The 20,345-nt window shown below is 39.0% G+C and overlaps 2 protein-coding genes across 7 annotated transcripts; one reads left to right on the top strand and one right to left on the bottom strand.

Annotated features, from left to right (window-relative positions):
• Positions 1–871: 871 nt before the first annotated feature.
• Positions 872–16,043, bottom strand: dedd1 (death effector domain-containing 1). Of its 3 annotated transcripts, none has more exons than XM_058646822.1 (6): positions 15,911–16,042; positions 15,355–15,564; positions 13,288–13,811; positions 13,002–13,118; positions 10,846–10,995; positions 872–2,668 (listed from the first exon to the last, which is right to left on the bottom strand). In XM_058646822.1, exons 2-6 carry the CDS (start codon positions 15,393–15,395, stop codon positions 2,271–2,273), a joined length of 1,230 nt encoding a protein of 409 aa, XP_058502805.1. In that variant the 5' UTR covers positions 15,396–15,564; positions 15,911–16,042; the 3' UTR covers positions 872–2,270. The 3 variants fall into 3 exon arrangements, 1 of the variants encoding a protein (XP_058502805.1); XR_009241940.1 differs by having other exon boundaries at positions 2,579–2,668; positions 8,069–10,995; positions 15,911–16,043; XR_009241939.1 differs by lacking the exon at positions 872–2,668 and adding an exon at positions 4,775–5,455 and having other exon boundaries at positions 8,069–10,995; positions 15,911–16,043.
• rabac1 (Rab acceptor 1 (prenylated)) lies at positions 14,711–20,055 on the top strand. 4 transcript variants are annotated; one of them, XM_058646825.1, is made up of 6 exons: positions 14,711–14,775; positions 17,563–17,692; positions 17,945–18,157; positions 18,354–18,451; positions 18,949–19,050; positions 19,198–20,055. In XM_058646825.1, exons 2-6 carry the CDS (start codon positions 17,571–17,573, stop codon positions 19,284–19,286), a joined length of 624 nt encoding a protein of 207 aa, XP_058502808.1. In that variant the 5' UTR covers positions 14,711–14,775; positions 17,563–17,570; the 3' UTR covers positions 19,287–20,055. The 4 variants fall into 4 exon arrangements, with proteins under 4 accessions (XP_058502808.1, XP_058502806.1, XP_058502809.1 ...); XM_058646823.1 differs by lacking the exon at positions 14,711–14,775 and adding an exon at positions 16,688–16,792; XM_058646826.1 differs by lacking the exon at positions 14,711–14,775 and adding an exon at positions 16,752–16,770.
• The last annotated feature ends 290 nt before the right edge of the window (positions 20,056–20,345 follow it).

Below are 20,345 nucleotides of genomic sequence, written 5' to 3'. Positions count from 1 at the left end.
GAAAAGAAACAGAGGTACAGGGTAGGCAGTTAAATAAGACATTTCAGGCACTCATTACACTTTGAGCAAAGAGAAATAATCAAGGATTTGATCCACGGTGACCTGCATTTGCTGGAACTCTTCTAATCGTCTGAGGGCAGGGAGAGGTCACATTTCTGCTAGTACAAGTACAGAAGCTGGAAGACTGAGAAAAATGTCCCTTCAAAACATATGTTCAAAATATAGACATTCATAGTGAGAGGTGGGGGTTAGGGAATGTGAGAGGGTGCTCGGTTTGAGAGATTTGAATTAGATTGGGAAATGTTCATTGAAATGAATTTCCTACTAGCAAATCAGGCAACATTTAAATGCAGAGTATATTATAATACTCTTTTAATGATGTTTAATTTGATTACAACATATTAGAGCTGAAACAATTACTCGATTTAACCGATTACTAAATTAATCATCAACTATTTTGATAATCGATTAATCGTTTTGTTTTGGCTTCTTAAATGTGAATATATTCTTTGTTTCTTTGCTCCATATAACAAAGAAATCATTAAAACTGAATCATTTTGGTTTTTGGACAAAACAAGACATTCAAGAACATCATCATTTTCATCATTTGTCATTTTGTCAAGATTTTTCAACATTTTCTGACTCAACCGTGAAAATAATTGACAGATTAATCGATTATGGAAATAATTGTTAGTTGCAGCTCTGCACCATATCCTTCTATTAAGCTGTGTTTTTACAGAGTTGTGTCCTATAATGAGAATCTTTGGTGTTTCAGATGTTAGTGACAGTTGTCACAAGCACTTGTTTACTCTCAGAATATCCCCCCGCTTGCTTGTACATTATCACAAAAAAAGCTGCAGACAATAACAGCTCTAGGCCATCAAACCTTTAATATTCCCCCAGAAATAATTTGTAATATGCAGAGATTTCCACAAAAAAACAAAAAAACTACGACTACTACTACTACACCAAAAACATTTTTTTAAACAATTGTCTAGATTTAGGTTATTTCCCCTGACTAAACAATGCAAACACACATTAATAAATTGTTTTACAAAAAAAACCGTTAACACTGAAAAATGTCCCTGACTCTGTACAACCCAGAGTGGTGAGTCCCTCACCACAGGCAGTAGCAAGTCTGTCTGCTTAAGTCATGCCTGTATGAAGGGACTTAAGAGTGAGGGGTCTTATTGATCGTCTTCTATGAGTGAAGTCCAGGCATTAGTTCCAGCAGGGTGAATAGACAGCTGTCCGTGAGCCACTCTACTGGGCCTACACAGAAGGGCTGAGTGAAGCTGGGATGTGCACTTTTGATTTTGATCTCCCAAACATCACTTCTATTGACCGACGCACTGTCCTGTGCTTTACTTGCTGAGAGAAGCACTTGCTGGGGCCTCAGTGAAGTCTGGACACAAGCCACCATTGCATTATCCGAGTTGATGTTGACAAGCTTGTGATGATGAATCCTCCATGGTCTGCTGAGGCCTAGCCTTAATCACTGCTGTCATCTACTAGCAACTGCCATATCCACCGACCACGGCCATCACAATTGACTTTATCATGGTACACAGGGCTGAGAGTCCTTATGTTTGTTATCAAGGTATTTGTGTGAGGAGCAGACTCTCAAAAGTTGGACCAAAGGTCAGTTCTGACTGAGGGAATACTACTTTTTCCATTTCTACTCAATCTCACAAAACTGTTAAAGATTAGAAACTTTTATGGCAAGTCACTAAGTTTTGAGGTTGGTTAATCAGAATGTTACAAATCTTCACAAGCCAAAAAAAGAACTTGACCCACAGTTGGAGCAACAACAAGAACAAATGCACAAGACTAGTTTTTTTTTTATACAAATGTGGCCTATTAAGTTTGAACTTGAGTGCAGTCTCAACAATGACCAAGATCATTGCATATCATCAGTGGCAGTCAGTGTGTAAAGGGCTTACCACTAAATCTTGATATGTCCTGCTTCATGTCCTGGTTCTCCAACAATGTCACACATGTAGAACTCCAAATGAAAAGCACATTGATCCATTAAGATTCAAACCTTGTCAAACAGATACGTTTCAACTACAAACAAATTTGAAAATGAAAACTGAAACTAATGGCGAGTGCTGCCATCTAGTGGTTATAAGGTGAAGTGAAACTACAAAGAGAAGACTTAAGTGATTGCATATTTGCCAGGAGGCTTCTCCCCTCAATAACTGTCTATGTAATTCTATTCTTCAGAGTCAGTGTAATGCATCTCAAAGAGTCTCCTCTGCCTACACACCTCAGCGAGTCTCTGTGTGCCCACCATTACAGGACGACGACAGTCTCTTGGCTCTCAGCAGCCTTCGGCCCTCTTCATAGTCATCCTGGTCCACACCGATCAGCAGGCGTACGCCCTCTGTGCCTGCTGCCATCCTCAGTGAGTCTGTGATGAACACTCCCTTCAAGGCCTCCAGCAGCGCTCCGCTCAGGTAGTCACCCCAGAAGGCCTCCAGGTTATCCAGCTCTGTGAACTTGATGTTGCAGATGATGGAACCCAGGTCTCTGGCACGCAGCAGCGAGCTGGCCCGACTGAACAATTCAAACTGCCGCTCTAACGGCTGCTGCTTGTCCGAGGAGACACTGTCACGAAGTGCTGACTCATGCTCCAGGTATTCAGCCCGGACACGCAGGCGGATATCTGATAATGGAAAAGGGGGGAGCAAGTAGTGATGGGAAAAGGGGTGAGGGTGTGGTGGCAGGGGGTAAAATAATAGTAGGAAGAGTAGAGGGGAAAAAGAGAATAATGAGGGCAAGGCAAAGATACAGAGAGTTAAAGAGGAGAAGAGAGGGGGGAGGAAGGGGGGGAGGGGGGAGGGGTCACAGAAAAGTGAGAAGAAGCGGGCAGTAGAAGTCATATTGGATAGAGCCACATAAAAAGAAGGGTGAGAGAGAAAGAAAAAGGTAGAGAAACAGGAACAAAATAAAATCATTAAAAGAGAGCCAACTGAAAATGATCCACAATGGAGCATTACATTAAGCAGACGTTAAAAATAAAGAGTTTGTGAGCACATGGCTCCCAAAAGAACACTGTGAGCAAAACTGATTTGTGTAGGACTGGAAATTATGCAGTGAAATACTTCAGGATGTTTTTGATAAAGGCTTGTCAAAAGAGCAAATATAGTGGTGTAGCAATGCAGAGCAAAATTAATAATGTCGAGCACCGTGGCTATTGGAAAAAAACAAACTTGTAGTAAACGCTGCTGAAAGCCCTTCAGAGTTAGTTTTAGAGAAATTAAGTTCGACATACTGTACTTCACAAGTAAATGGTGGATGCGAGTTTTCACCCTACATAAATCAAGGCTGTAGAGATCAGGAATGAATCCATTGAAATTTCTTTTAAGCCTTCAGCAAATTTCAAAGGTGAGAGGAAAGCAACTTAGCAGTGACAAGCCCCAGAATGGCCTTTGTTCCAGCTCAGTGTGAAAACACAGCAGATTCATTCTGATCAACATGTTACAGCTCCTGTAGTTCCACATTAACAGGATTGGCGGTCATGCAACAGCACAGCAAGAAAGATCAGAGGATACATACTGTGCTAAGCAAGAGCACCGCTGAGAACGTCCCCCATGTCATTATTCCGGAACTTCGAGTGGAAACCAGCCGCTGACGACTTTTGCTGCAACAAAAATCCTTTTTTCTCCTGCTCATACTCCTTTTATTAGACGTAAGCAGTATTTACTACCAATGACATCCATTTCTCCTGAACTGCTCTCTTCAATGTTTTATTGCAAAATTCTGTGCAGAATTCACTTTTCAAGCAGTTTTGAAGCCATAATTGCATCTTCCAGTCTGTAAAAACAAGCCAATCCAAAACACTTTGCCACCCTCCAAACCCTTTAAAAAGGGGGAAGTCATGATATGAAAATATAACCTGCATCAAATCATTGAAACCATAATCTTCTTTCGGGCTTCTCCTTTTAGGGGTCGCCATTGTCATTTTCATAAATATAAGTTATTTTTGGAGGGCAATAAGTTTGTTTTCACGTTACTCAAACACAAATGTTGTTTATTTGTGTTCACAGACTCTGATAGGCAAAAAATGACTTGAGTTTCAGTTAGTAGTACAAGGAAGCATCAAGGCTTTTTTTTTTTTTAAATCACTCTTTAAAATTAATGTTCCCCTTTTACCCACGCAATAAGTGAATTTCTGCAAATGTTTCGACACGTGAGCGGATTCTCTTTTTTCCACCCATGTTCTCAAGAGAGAAAGGTTTAGAAAATGCCAATATTAGAAATGCAAATGTTGAATTAAGGCATTGATTTTGCATCTCTTAACATTTGCAGCCAAGTGATAACCAAACACCAGTTTATACATTAATGATTCATGCAGCTGTAATTAGATTACTAATAAAACAGAGAACTGGATCAAAGGGGACGCTTAATCAATAAGGTTTAACAAATGTTTACAAAATGCAGAGTTGGAAATAAGATCCAATGGAAAACACACTTTCAGAAGACTGTTCAATTTACTGTCACATAAAAAAAAAAAGGTATATGGTACAATAACATTAAACTCACAGGTCTTTATAAAATGTGGTATTTAACAACTAATTCAACATTTAAGTTTCTTCAGTCAGACCAATAATAAAGATGCACATTTGAAAACTTTATCGTGCAGTGACCATGACCTAAAATTCCTTTACAAAAAGATTCATCCCTCCTCTTTCCATGTTGTATTGTTTCAGGTACTGCACTCTAGAGAAGATAGATGAGAAGGTAAACACTAAACTGAATGCAGCAGAAATACAGAGAAAATCCTTGGAACACGGCACTCAGCACAAGAACTGTGGCTCACATTTATTTTTAGGCAGAATAAACCACATTTAATTTGGACACAGTGATTGTTTATCCTGCATCAAAATGCCATCCACTGTGACTATTGACTATTATAAAAGAATTAAGTTTCTACATGACAGCATGATGAGAAATCAGTAAGAGAATGCGTTTAACTCGAGCACTGAGCAGGATGGAGGTAGAGCAAGTGGTGCTGAGGAGAAGACCAGTTAAGAACCACAGGAACACAGTGATAGTCATTTTGTTAAGGTTACAGAGCACTTCACGCTTCATCAGACACAGAGACATCCACTTAGACAGGACATTAGGAAGCACAGCTTTCATTTTCTCACTTTAAACACCAAGCCCTTTTGGCATCTTCCATCTCACCCCACAAAAAAAAAAAGTTTAAGTACCCATTTACGAGGAGTCACTTGGAACGGAGAGCTTCAACTCTTTATCGATCCGTTTTTCTGCTGAACGACTGACTGAGAGTGGAGAGTTAGGGGAATATTGAGAAACTCTCCTATCCCCATAGACAAAAAGCACCTCTCTGTACTGTTTTGCGTAGTTTGAGCATTTTGTGTTCGTTCTGTCCCTCTCATTGTGTGTAAGGACACTTTTCCTGACACACAGGTTGGTCTGTTTAGAACTGCGAAAGGAAAGAGAGAAAAAGACAAGCACAAGTGGGTTGGATATCTGTCGAATCAGTTGTTTTCTTTTTCAACATCAAGCAGGCATGGAATGGCACTCACTTCTTAGTTTTAATAAGGTTACAGCTTATACGGACGTTAATCAGCTCAAAAATGCCTTTGCTGTAGCTCTACAATATCACTTGGTAGTGTCTAAGTGGGATGCTTGGGCTTAGCTTGAGCAACCAGCTGTTACCCTCACCAATCCATTATTTAAGCTTCATCTATACGAAGATAAAAATGATCTGCACGCGGAAAACCATTTCAAATCGGTATTATAAGTAATGTGCATCCATACTAATACACCTAAAAATGTATATCACACAACCATTCAGGAACTCTGAGCATGTGTGTGCAGCTGTAAACAAGAAGCCGATTCTCTCCTTTGGACGTGTTTGCTTAGTTTCAGAGAGTAGTCTACTAATGAGAAAGAATAACAAAGAAAAAAGTAAAAAATCTGTCATAAGACTGACAGCGAGGTGAAACAAAACTGAAGCCTATCAGGACCAATCAATAAGCAAATGTGTGGAACTGTGAAATTATCTTTAATTGTCTTCCTTTCTGTCTATCCAGACTAAAATATTGGCCCTAAGTTTTTAAAGCTAAAGGGGAGCAAGTGGCGCTTTTAGACGTCTCTGGTTTTGAGGCTTGAAACCGCTGGAGTAATATGTACGGCAAGCATATCTGAAGTAGAATTTCTACATTTATAAGGAATAACAGAGTAGTCTGGACTTAGCCTGAAGCTCTGAGAAGAACATTAATCATTAATATGCATTACAACAAGCACCCCATTTAGACTGCATAAAACTCCTAATGAGCCGAGGTTAGAAACATCTTATGGGCATTTATAACATTGACAGAATGTAACTGAGACACTTTACTGAAAATGATCTGAGAGATGAATCAAGGCAAGAAAGAGTCTTTGAAGTCTAAAGTTGAAGTTTAAATGTTGGGGGCCAGCATTGGATTGAACTGCCCTATCTATCTCTGCTCCCTCTTGACAAATGCACACCCAGAGCTCATACGGGGCACAGAGATAAGATACAGCGAGAGCTTCCTTCAGCAGAGCACTGTTTGGTTATTTTCCTCAGAACTGCCTCAGTAAAGGTTACAATGGCCTTCTTTTTTTTTTTTTTTTTTTTTAAAGGAAAACAGGAAAAAAACAGCTACCTGCTGGCAGCCATTTTAGGTTCTCTAAGATGGAATACAGGGCTACTACTAGTATCTGGACCAAATTAGTATTTGTATAACTTCAGAGTCCACAGAAAGTTTTAGCCAGCCAGTATGGTTTCCAAGATGAGGGAATCTTAGATTTGTAGATTTTGACAATCACTTTAATGAAGATGCTGTAAGGGGGTTCACATGGTACAAATGACACTTTCACAAACATGACCAACATGTTTCAGTTTTGTCTTTGAAAGTTGTAGAATGGACTCTATGGTGTCCTCCACTAATAACAATAAAGCTAGATCTCATCTTAAACACAGGTAATCTCTGGCCTAGCATTTGATTACCTTCAGACATTAGTATTTCTGTTTCTGTGAACTACACAGTATGGCAGTTCTCATGATTGCATTACTGTTGAATACAGTCACAGCTTCTGTCAACTTCCTCTGCCGTTTCACCACCATGATTGTACATGGCGTCACTGTGAAACCTTATGAAGAAACATGGGCAGACAATGACACAGCTTTTCTGCAGTATTTGAGAACATGTAGTATTCTAACTGGAAAACAGTACATAGGAACAAGTAGTACTTAGATGGTCAGTTTGTCTTTGTGCTCCAGAATTGTTTAACAGATCATCTTATACATCTGACACTCAGTGATGCCAGGAAGACTATGCAACGCACAGTTTTGCAATGATCTGCAGTTTCAACTGGCAGAATAAGGTTTACACTGGGCCACGCATCTCTGCTGTTTTAATTTACACAGGGTTTGCCTATGAAAACTGTGGTGTAAATTGTATACTTTTAAATGTGCCGCTGTATTTAACTAAATGCCTGAGGCACATGCACACAAGCAATGTGGCTTCTCTAGAGAATGACGTTCCACGATGCAGATGTGCTGCTCATGCATCCAATGTGGCCACTGCCATACAATTAGGCTGCTGTACTTTAATAAGAAGACTTTATAGTCATGTAATTGTCTGACAAAACTAACACGTGTTGGTCATACTTGTGAAAATTAATCATCTTTCTAAGGATTATTTTCCACAGAGAATATCAAGATATTGTGTAGTATATCTCAAATTCTGGTGAGATCAAATTAAGCTGAAGACATAGTTGAAATAGTTGTGGCTTACGGCTGAGGACTCTGTCAATTCTGTGAAACACTGACACAAACAATCGTTGTCAGAAATGGATAGATAAGAATTTTAAACAGAATATATAATCATCCACTGTGCACAACAATATAACATTGCAGGATGATTTTCTTTTCCCCCAGAGCTCATGATTGTTTTTCTCTGAGGGACAGGGTAGGGGGCAGCTATAATATGATACACAGGCATCCAATATAAAGCAACATAGTAGCTTCAACCCCTGCTGTAATGAGGGGGAGAGCCTCTTTTACCTTAGGCATCGGCCCAGACTTGTGAGAGAGGGCATGACTGAGTTGATCACACACCGCAGTGTGTATGGACAGAGTAGAGTGATAGACTTTTTTGTATTGTTCCTCAGTCTCCATGATCCATTGTGTCTTAGGTTACTCGAGTCACAATCCTGAGTCAACCTGGTGGAATCAAACGTGGAGTCAAGACAGCAACATGTCACAGGTACATCACTCATCCTGAATAGCTACGAGGGGCTGTCTTCTTCATTAAATGATTTTTAATCAATTTAGAATCATCAGGACGTTGTTGAAATAAGTATTTCTGACCAACAGGCAATGGTGGGTGGTTGAAAGAAATGCTTGAAAGGATCTACATGAATGACTGAGCAAACTTCACACAAGAGCAACTGATGTTAGCAATCATGAATATTGTATATTGAGAGTATTGGCTGATTAAAAAGACAGAAATTATTTGAGATGTGGAACCAGAAATGGATGATTGATTATGCAGTGCAGCTTTCCATATGGGGTTTGTTTTGCACAACTGATCACGTCTCAGGAAGATATGCGACATCTGACAGTTGACTCTTGTGACAACTTTGTATCCAGCCTGGATGTAAAAAGACAACTCCTCTCAAGAATAGAGTCTTAAGAGTAAGCAAAAGCACAGGAGACAACCTACCAGTCCACAGCAGCAGCAGAACAGAGTTCAGTGGGTTAGACACATTTGAAATGAGGGGACAAGAATGCAAAGAGGGCCCATGTGGAGAAACAAAAAGGGAAGCACATTTTTGACACTGACAGTGATTAGGGCTGCAACTAATGACTATTTCAAGTCATCGACTACTAGTCAGCTAGTCAGATTATGAGCTGCACAAAAAGAAAAAGCTAATTATCTTACCAATCATCCAAAAAAAATGTGTGCACTGCTGAAGAGGGACCATGGTACATGAGGTTCAGTTACATTAGGGCTGTCAGTTTTTTCCAAAATAAGTTTGAACGGAGAAGTGTTTTTTACAACACATCTCACTACGAGATGGTTACTTGCTTGTACACGGAAGCGGACAGCTGCAGCGCGCAGCAGCATTGTGCTGCAAGTTATCCTCACGGTTTGCGCTTCTGCTGACTGTCACTTCATGTGATGTGCCCTGCATATATCACATTTGAACACATAGTAACATAGTCTGAATGCAAACTTTTAATCCTACGTTTGAATGTACATTTGACAGCCCGAGCTTACATATTTTGCATGTGACAGTTTTCTTAGTTGCGTCACATACGAAATGCTCACTTCAGCCGCCTCCATGCTGATGCTTCCCATTCTGTTCCCAGTCACTAGTGTGCATGTGTTATCAATTGTCAGTGCATCAAAGATTTGGGAAAAGTCACTTGGAGCTACTACAATTGGCTATGGTGAAACATTGTGGAGCGTAGCATTGCATGCTGTGGGATACACATGATGACGTCACTAACAACCCGTCGACTACTAAATTAGTCGTCAACTAATTTTGCCAACTCTAAGTCAACTAGTCATTGCAGCCCTAATGGTGATGTTACAGGTAAGGAGATGAGGAACATTTAAACATTGTCAAAGATGTCAGTAAACTGAGAGGAAAGTTAAACAGCTTTATGTTTCATGTATTATGTGGATGATTAATAAGGTGTTAGCTTCACTAACAAAGGTTTTTGTTGCAGTTTTAATGTATGTAGTAAATACACATTTTATACCCACGCTGTATCTAGAGCTGCAACTAACGATTATTTTCATAATCGATTAATCTGTCGATTATTTTCTTGATTAATCGTTTGGTTCATAAAATATCAGAAAACCTTAAAAAATGTTGATTGGTGTTCTTCAAACACGATGATGATAATCTCAAATGTCGATTATCAAAATAGTTGTCGATTAATTTAGTAATCGATTAATAATCGATTCATCGTTTCAGCTCTAGCTGTATCACCAAATTCATATTAAAGACAAATAATTAGTTTTAGGTTTTTAAAGCTGTCAAAATCTGAAAGAATGCTGACATACAATGAAGCCAGAACATTGGTGTGGCTGGTGCAGTACCAGCTGCTACTTGGGATCAAATGGATTATACAGTAAACTGTACTTTAACAGCAAGCACCAGTCAATTCTGAGGCCCAGGAACTTCTTAAAGAAAATAGAAGGTTCCTGCAAACCATTGGTTATCCGAATGTCAACTGTGATCAAAAGACCAAAGAAGATTTGGCAAATGAGTTTATGGACAAGTAAACAACCAACAGGTACAACAAAGTTAGGTAATGTTGAACATTTTGTGGATCATTATGAAACTGTTGTGGGTCAGTTTGTAGTCTCCCAGTGTTAAATTATTTGGAATCTATGTAAATAAACTTCAGTAAACTAGAGCAACCGTAAAACATGGAGATTCATATCGTGAGCAGGGCATTTTTTAAGAAGGATAAAGCGTTTGATCGGTTTCTTGTGTGTGAAACAGTGTGTTAATATTTCAAACTTTCACTCCTGCTATTTAAACTTTCCTTTTGCCAGTAAAAATTGTATAATATTTGGTGTCTTTTTTTAAAAAAACAGTAAAAAAAAGTAAATGTATGAAAAAAAAAAACACTTTGCATGCTAACTCCTTAGCTGAGCAAAATAAACATCAGACATAAATTGACAAAACAAAATAAAAAGTATGTTGTTGGTGAGGATGATGTTAATACACTGAATATGAAGGAAGTGGTGACAGTAGTGCAAAAGGGAAGACACAAAAAAACTAAATTACACAGGTTAGGAATGTAGGAATGGCACTTACCACATGACATCTTATGTGGTGGCGGTGGTAGTGGTGTTGGAAGTTGTGGCTGGCAATGTCTGCTTGTTTTCTTGGGCCTACGGCTCCAGCCATTTCCTCTTTTCTTCCTCCTCCTCCTAGCAGGTGGCTCAGGCACTGGAGGGTAAATACCTGAGAAAACAGGTATGGTATTCTTTAATATGGGTGTTCTTGCCCTATTTGAGTTATCATTCTTTTCCACATTGTTTTATGCATAGTGTATGTACACATATACAGTGCTCAGCATAAATGACGACACCCCCTTTGAAATGTAAGATTTTAATCAATATCTCAATGAACAAGAACAATTTTCATTTTGAGTTTAATAGAACATTTGTTTAATTCACTACAAAAAAGTAAGGTTGATAATATAACTTAGATTACATAATCTTCAGTTTTACACAAATTAGTTGATGCAAAAATGAATACATCCCACAACAGAAACTACTACATCTAGTATTTGGTGTGATCTCCGTGATTTTTAAGGACAACACCAAGTCTTCTAGGCAGACATATTGCAACATCCATCTGTTTCCATTCTTCAAGAATGACCTCTTTTAGGGCCTGGATGCTGGATGGAGAGTGATGCTCAACTTGTCTCTTCAGAATTCCCAGAAGGTGTTCAATTGGGTTCAGATCAGGAGACACACTTGGCTACTGAATCACCCTCTTCTTCTTCACAAATGCAACAGTCGCCTTAGAAGAGTGTTTTGGGTCATTGTCATGTTGGAAAATTGCATGACGAGGGCACAGAGTGATGGTAGCATCTTCTGTTTCAATGTAGAGCAGAACGTCTGTGAATTCATGATCCCGACACCAGCAGCACTCATGCAGCCCCACACTGCCACCACCATGTTTCATTGTAGGTACCGTGCATTTGTCTTTGTACACGTCACCTTTGAGATGCCATACAGTCTTGAAACCATCAGTTCCAAAAAAATTTATCTTGGTCTCATCACTCCAAAGTATACACCCCAGTAGTCTTCTTCTTTTCAGCATGGTCCAGCCTAGAAATTCTAGGCTGTTTTTTTGTGCATGAGCTTTAGGGGAGGCTTCCTTCGTGGATGACACCCATGCATGCCATTCCTCTGCAGCGTAGAGGTACAGGTAACCCTTCACCAGAAACAGTCAACCCAGTATGGCTTTCTACTTCTTTAGTTTGCTGCAGTGAACTTGCATGGCGATTTTCTTCAACCCTTCTCATCAGAATATGCTCCTGTTGAGGCGTTCTTCTGTGGACAGCCTGGATGTCTCTGTGAGATGGTTGCAGTACCATCTTAAATCGTTTCTGACTGATATGTAAATCTTTGCAGATCTTCTTGTAGCCTTCACCTTTCTTGTGATAAGAAATAATTTTTCTTTTTCTTTCTTGTGACATTTATCTTCCATGTGGTGCCATTGCTGACAACATGAACTTGGAAGGGGTTAAATAATGCCTTTTATAATCAACTGTCTACTGTACACCTGTTTAATGAATAATTAGGCTCACCTGTGGTTGAATTCTTGTTAATTAGGATTTTGTAGTCAAAAATTTGCACTCATTTTTGCAACAGTCTTGAATTAATTTGTTAGGAAAAATACTTTTGCGTGTGAAAATTAACAAATCATGTTTGCTATCAAGGGCCCACATTTGTGGGAGTATTTTGTAGTAAAAGTGTCTCATAGAAAATGTTGATTCTGAGTGGAAAATAAAGGTTTTCTGACAAATCCTTAGGTTGTACTCATTTATGCTGAGCACTGTGGAAAGCAAGTTTAAACAATGTGAATACACAATCATTGATTACTAAATTATCAATAATTAATCAATAAATCAGTTTCATTATGAAAAAAATATTTTGCTTCAAAAACATCTTAGGCGGTCATTATTTTTTTTTTACAATTTCCTGCATTTTACAGGGCATTGATTAAATCAGGAAAATAATTTATCGGTTTTAAAAATGAGCATTAGCTACAGCAAGTCCATCTTTACCAAAAAATAGGCACTAATATTGATAATATTAATACGTACAAATGCATTACAATAAATCACAATAAAACATTTTATTTATAAGGTGCTTTTAAATATTCTCACAGTTGCTTTAAGATAAGTATAAGTGTAGCCTGTACTTTAGGTCAGATAAAGAGAGTAGTAGACTTACTGGTTCTCAGTTGCTGTGTGAAATATGGTAAAGGTATCTCTGTCTGTCGCATTCCAGAGATACACACCGACTCCCTGTTCTCTGTTCCACACCTCCGCCCAGTTCTCTCAGGAGACACTAAAAACCACAAAAACACAGTTGAGTCATAATCAGTACAGTAAAACAGTGAACACATTCTAGACACAGCTAGACACATTCTAGCAGACCATTATACTGAGAAGAAGGAGTCACAACAGTCACCTTGACCTCAAAATATGATAATAAGCACTTTGTGAAACACCCTTACCTGTCCTTCTTTTCTTGTGGGACACTAAAGGCAGAAGATCATGACGAGTGAGAACTCTAAGTAGTTCCAGTAGTGGCTCCAGGTTGCCATCACTGAGGTATCCTCGCCTCTCCAGCTCAAGCAACAGCTCAAGGCCACTCTTGGACTTATATGAAACAACTAAGGGTTGCTGGGAGGCCCGAGGCTTTAGACGCCTCCAGGCTTTTAGCAACTCAGGACTCGGGGACACTCCCAAGCCTTCTGGATCGCCCTCACAAGGATCAACAGTCCAACCTGCTGGATTGAGAGGGTGTGGTGTGGGGTAGGTTTCATTCAGAATGAATGACAGCACTTCAATATCAGTCTCTGTTAGCTGAGAACCAACTATTTCAAAGACTTCATGTAGAGACAGCATTCCATAGTAGTTGAGGCAGTCGGTTTCATCCCAGTAAAGTGAGTCCCGGAGATGGTAAACTTGGTATTGGACTGTGGCCATGGTTAGTGTCAGCTTATGGCCTATTTTCACACTCCCACCCGAGTCAAGTCTGTTCAGGATAAAAAAGAAATGAAACACACAAATATTACAATAAATAATTATGTAAAGCTCAAAATGGAAATAACACATGACCCTAATATCCAGTAGCTCAGCCTGATGAGACTTACAAACACCACTATCCTATCCTATTTGTTTATAAAGCATTTAAAAACAAAACACGACCAGAGCACATCTCACATTCAAAGTGTGAAACAAAACATAAGACACATTTAGCAATAACTCACACCGTGTTGAAGGCAAAGATATGATTTTTTTTTCCCCTTAAGCCCTAGCATTGTTTTCAGGCGGAGTCAAAACTCAAAAACACTTATATGCAAACAATAAGATCTTGGATATGCAAGCAATAAGAAATGGATTCTGTATCACATTGGAAGCCAATGGAGAAAAGCCAGAGAGGGGGAAATATGCTCATGCCTGTGGGGTCCCGTTAAGAGGAACAGCAATTTTGGATGAGCTGAAGGCCAGCAATGGAATCCTGGCGAAACCCAACATAGAGAGCGTCACAGTAATTGAGCTAAGTTGTAATAAAGGCATGCATTATTCGTGTCTCAAGGAGTAGATTTGACCTTGGCTACTGTATTTGCCTTAATCATACAAAAGATGTCTTTTTAGAACAGAGTTAATCTGCTTGTTAATTTAAAATCACAGTCTATTATTACCCCGAGGTTAGTAACCATGGGTTTCCTGTAAGGAACCAAAGAACTGATGTCAACAAGGGCGCTGACAGAGGTACTACCAAGAGTTACTTCAGTCTTCTGGTCATGGGAACATTGAAAATTTTAAAGCCAATCATGCTGTGACGTCATTGAGACACATTCTTCATTCAGTTCAAGACATGTTTCTAAAACAAAGAGCAAGAACAGAAGGGGTCAGAGGACTGAACCCTGTGGTACTTCACAGGGAAGACAAGACACATAATCACTGATACTAACACAGAAGCTTCTCTCTGCCAGGTAAGAGTAATTGCTTTTAATAAGCTGCTGCAATGCTGCATGTGACACCACACCAAACGAAAGACTGCTGTTAACAACAGTACTAACTTTACTGTACCCTGAAACACCAGTGAATACCTCTGTACCAATATTGACAGTGATGTTGTGTGTTATGTAAAGAGTGACAATTAAGAATATTTTAAATCTGGTTTGAGCAGACAGAAATACTTGTAGAAATCTGACTTGAACACATTTCTAATCATCTCCAAATGTGGTTTAAATCAACGCTGATTGATTTATTTATTTTTCACTTTCTGTAGGTTTTCTTTAATAAATGTTACTGTGCTTGATGATGTTACGCTGTAAATGTGTGGAACTATTGGGGCTATATAGACTGTACCTTACATAGACTCCTGAGACTGTATACATGTGATTGAATATATGAAAACATTAACATGTCAGTGACTATATTATAATGTAAAGCAAATTGGGAAAACCCATATTAGGCTACGCTCAACGCCTTGTAAACTAACTAACCGCCTGTGCTCCAGAATGATGCTAATGTTAATGTGTTTGGCAGCTTAGCTCGGCAGTTTTTACCTGTTGTCGCCGTTTACCAACGGGACGCTGTCTTGAAACATGCGGGAGAGAGTCAACTGTGAATGTTCAGTGTTCAGTGTCGTCGTTGCCACAGAATATTTACTCAAGAAGCTACGAAGAATGTTGGTTGTTGTTTAGCAGCAGCAGCAGCCGCCGAAGCCAGTGGAGCAAATTACCCCTTTGACACGTTACGTAATCCGTCACGTTTCTCTGAGGAGAAAAAAAAACAACACATCAGAAAACCGATGTGACAAGCTTAAAATGACACCCACTGCCCCGCTTTCCGCATTACACCGTTTAAATAAATGTACACAAAGGTAGTACAACCTTCACCACACGGAGAGGAATTCGTATTTAAAGGGAATTACCAGGGTAAAACTCGCACGGTAACAACATTGTTTGCTAAAGGTAGCTGTTGACGGACCTTGATATACAGTCATGGCCCGCGGGTCACGTCGACGTTAATGCAAAAACAAACGGATATAAATCTGTACTGTGTATTATTTCGAAAGCATTACTTCAAATTACACCAAATACAAGTAAATACTTAACCTACCTTCCTTGTTATTTACGCTGTTTGAGCTGGGAACTGCCACTGTCCTGACAGCTGCATAATCACAGCAACGGACCAATCACAGAGCTCCGCCTCCACGACGACGCAGGGTCACGTTTTACTGCCACTGATCCGGAGTCAGATTTACTCTGCGAGCTCCACACTGAGGCAACGCAACTGAAAAAAGACCTGATCCCAGGACAGCTGACTCAACTCTATTGTCTCAGCTGTGGTGCTGGAAATATATAAACAAGAAAAAAAAATACATTATACACATTTACTTCGCATTTATTTATTTATTCAAGAATCTCTTTTAGGCACTAAACAGTGTTAATGATATGTGTATATACAGTATATTCTGCTACTTATCTCATCGATATATCTATATATATATATCTGTTAATAATAGATATCCTGTCAATACAAAAATATATATTACTATATTTATATTCTGTTTAAATATACACACTACATTTAAACTATACAGACCCCTGATTTGCACTTATATACTATATTTATACCACAGTACTGTCTTTCTGGTTAGAAGCAAACTATACATCTCGTTGCAATAAAGTTGAATGTAATCTAATGCAATGTTAAATTATAGAGTAATTAAAACAGCCTAATAAATACATCACTCTGAAGTCAAAAGTGTAGCATTTGAGTCAAAAGAGTTAAAGCCTTGTGTTAAAAGAAAGAGTGAGCCTGTGGGAGCAAACTTCAGTTCCGTACTCTGGGGTGGTGATCAAGCACTGCTGTAACCAGTCGGTAGGTGGCAGTGTTTTGCGTCCAGGCCAGAAAGCAGGAAGTTAAATAACATCCACATCATATCCGTCAACCAGAGGAGCAACAACAGCTCTGAGGTAGTCAAAGCAAACTTCTGCTGTGAGTATGTTCGCTTTAATGAGCACACATTTAACTGTTTTTATTTTATTTTATCTATTCGTCTGAATATTATACAGGTTCAAAAACAGTGCCGTGATTTAACACCATGTATCTGTCTTTTGTCGAGCACATCAACGTTAGCAATAAAGCTAGCTATAATAGTGTTTATGAACAATCAGCAACGTTCTCTTTATCATACCCCAAAATATGCTACGTGTTATGTCTGCATAATAACTTACATGTTGGAAACGTATAAACGCCATAGAACTTACTTCATTAACGATGACTAAAATGTCGTAGTGTGGCTGATAAAAGCCTGTTTAGTGATGTGGCAGTGACCAAGCCCTGCCTTTGAAAGTTTCCACTCTTATACTACTCAGATTATCAAGTTTTTAGGCATTTTAAATGTTGTCTCCAGGACATGATTATTGATATTAAGTATTATGCGTAAGTTTTATCGTATATATGGCTATTAATGGTTATTTTTATTGTTTGATTATATAATTTAATAAAACGTTTTAATATTTCCTGTGACTCTCAAATACATGCAACGGTTGCTTTCTAATCATGTTTCCAAGAATCTTTAAAACAAATTAAAATGAAAAAAATTAAGCAATGGCTTTATCTGAATTTAAATTGATGTGGCATTTGTTGACAGAGTTATTACCAAATATTTTTCTTTGCTGTAACTTGAAGTAGCTTAACAGCTACTCAGAATTTATGCTCATTATATACATGTTTGTCAATAAGCTCCTGCTCTGCGACAACAGGTCTTTCAATGTCATCTGGAGCTCCAAAGGGGGAGAACTGTCTTGTCGATATGGACAGTAAAGCTGGAGATCCGTTCAGTGCTGAAGATGCTCATCCAACTGGCACAGGTGGAGGTGGAGTCCTGGCAAAGTAAGGGCTCACATCCTTTTATTTTATTGACGTAATGTAATTCCATTATCAAACATTCTCTCTTCGACTGAATGATGTGTTTCTTTTGTTTACTTGTATATGAATCAGACAAATTCTATCAAATAGGCCTTCTTCCACCAGATATTTATAGCAGGCCAGTTACACAGTCTCTGGATGTCTGTTTGCAATGTTAATGTATGACATTCTCCCCCATGTACTGTACATGTAATATGTCTATAACTACATTTCCAGGCTATGGCTCCCTAAAGGCCTCTCACTATCTATGGCTAAAGAATGGGTCGACAAGCGTCGCGTGTCCATTCGACCATGGGCTACCTTTGTGGACCAGCGAAAGTTTTCAAAACCCCGCAACTTCGGAGAGTTGTGTCAGAGGGTGGTGAAAAACGTGGAGACGTTCAACAGCAACTACACCTTCATCTTCATGGGTCTCATCCTCTACTGCATGTGAGGCCTTAAAACAATTTATGTTGTGCTGTTTTTGTCAGTCTGAATATTTTCTCTTGCTGATCTGTGTGAATGAATAAGTTATCATGACAGAAACATGATAAAACACTTAAAAATGTAATCTAAGATTTAATATTTTCACTGCAGCTCATATTGACACCAGATTAATTAAGCTGTTGTTGTCTCTTCCCCTCAGTATCAGCTCTCCCATGCTACTGATTGCCTTGGCTGTGTTCGCTGGTGCCTTCTACATAATCCACCTCAAGTCCCTGGAGTCAAAACTGGTCGTCTTTGGTCAGTAAAACTGTTACAAATTTAAGCCATATTCGTAAGGGATTGTCTGATGAGAATAATTAAGCACTGACACATTAAGTCAAACTTTAAAATAATTAGTCAGTTTTAAAGACTGTAGTAAAACAAAAGTCAGCTGCCAAGATGCTTAAAAAAACATAAAATCGTTTTCGTTTGTCGACTCTTAAAATATGCACAAGAAATTGTATTTATCTATCGTCCCAAATTTGCTATTCACATATGATGAATTCAGTGTGATATTACTAAGGAAATGTGCATTTACAGAAGCAGGAGAATGTCCTGAACATCCAGGCAAGGTAGTAGTGCTTGGCTCGAGCGGCTGACTCTTACCCTCTCTGAAGATTCTCACATACAGTTCCCCTATAGTAGGGAATTTTTTCCATGTTAGCCCTGACAGGATAATAAATGCTGTCAAACTGCAAATAAATGTAGTTCATGCATGTCATAAACTAAAAGAATGTGTGTTTCTTGTCAAACAGGTAGGGAGCTGACTGTCCCTCACCAGATGAGCCTGGCTGGAGCTGTGTCATTGCCTGTGTTCTGGTTGGCTGGAGCTGGAGCCGCAGTCTTTTGGGTTCTTGGTAAGTCAAACAGCATCAGTTGTCTTTAATTATTAATTCTAACTGAATTTCTTCTGTTGAACGTAATGAAAATATATTTGTACGGACACTAACGACAAAACCTGTCCCATCTCATTCGACTTTTCCATTTATTACCTCTCCTGTCAGGAGCTACACTGTTCGTGATTGGCTCTCATGCTGCGTTCCGTCAGCTGGAATCATCCGACTTGGAGGAGCTCCTGATGGAGCCAGTGTGAGGAGCGGACTGAACTCTCAGCAGGTGCAGGTCATCGATCAGTCTGTATTTTGACCTTGTAATCATGTCAGTCGTGGCGAATCAAGGGAAAAATGACTCCAGAGTCAGAGCACCCTGCATTTTATCTTTATCAGCAAATCAAGAAAAGCACCTTGTCCTGCCTCTGAAATAATTGTTACTGTATAGTTATTTTTTTTTCAATCTCACTTGTACACATACAAATAATTGGTATTGGGCATTTAAGCACGTTATATAGATCATGCCTTTTTCTTGAAATATTATAAACATTTAATGCTTCTGGTTTGTGTCTGCTCCTTGTAACATTCCTTACACAGTTGGCTTATATACCTGCTATATTTTGGTGTCGATGTCTTGGGAAATGGCTTTTCTTATGTAAAAAGTATGTACATGCAATGGTCACACTGCTAAGAATTTTTTTTTCAAAGACAAAGTGCCATAAAGCTTTAAAATGTCTTGTAAACGAATCATTTACAGATAAATTGAAATGCTTTATTCTACTGGATTCAAGGAAACTAATTTGGTAGGTAGGCTAAGGTCAGTAATGGTGTTTTATGAGGGGCATAATATGGTACTCTGACGCTGACAGTTTACATGTTGATCAGCTCTGCTTTCAATAGAATCAGATCTGAAGGTCATTCTATAACCCTGAAATATTTCTTTTTTGAAATTAATTTGTCTACATGTAAGGTGAGTGTTTTTTGTATTTAAATGACATTTTGGAAGGGCAATAAACCTCTGATGTAAAGAAACATGGCTGTCGTTATTGCCTACAATTTGCCTTTTCCTGTCCAGTTCTTTGTTTTCTTGTCTGCCTGCCAAAACTACAGTTGATTCATGTTTGTGCATGCATGGAACTCAGTGGCTGTAGGTACTTAGTTTGTACATTTCCTCATTATCCTGCTCTGGTCTGAAGACACAATGGAACAGGACATTTCAACCCTCCTGGCTCCTCTTCTTTATCTGTAGTACACAACACTGCAGTGCTCACCAACCCCCTCTTGTCCCCCCATGGTCCCCCTCTTGTCCTCCGTTTCATGTG

This window comes from Solea solea, chromosome 13 (assembly GCF_958295425.1).
Source record: "Solea solea chromosome 13, fSolSol10.1, whole genome shotgun sequence".
NCBI classification, from domain to species: Eukaryota; Metazoa; Chordata; class Actinopteri; order Pleuronectiformes; family Soleidae; genus Solea; species Solea solea.
This window is presented reverse-complemented; position numbering and strand designations above follow the sequence as displayed.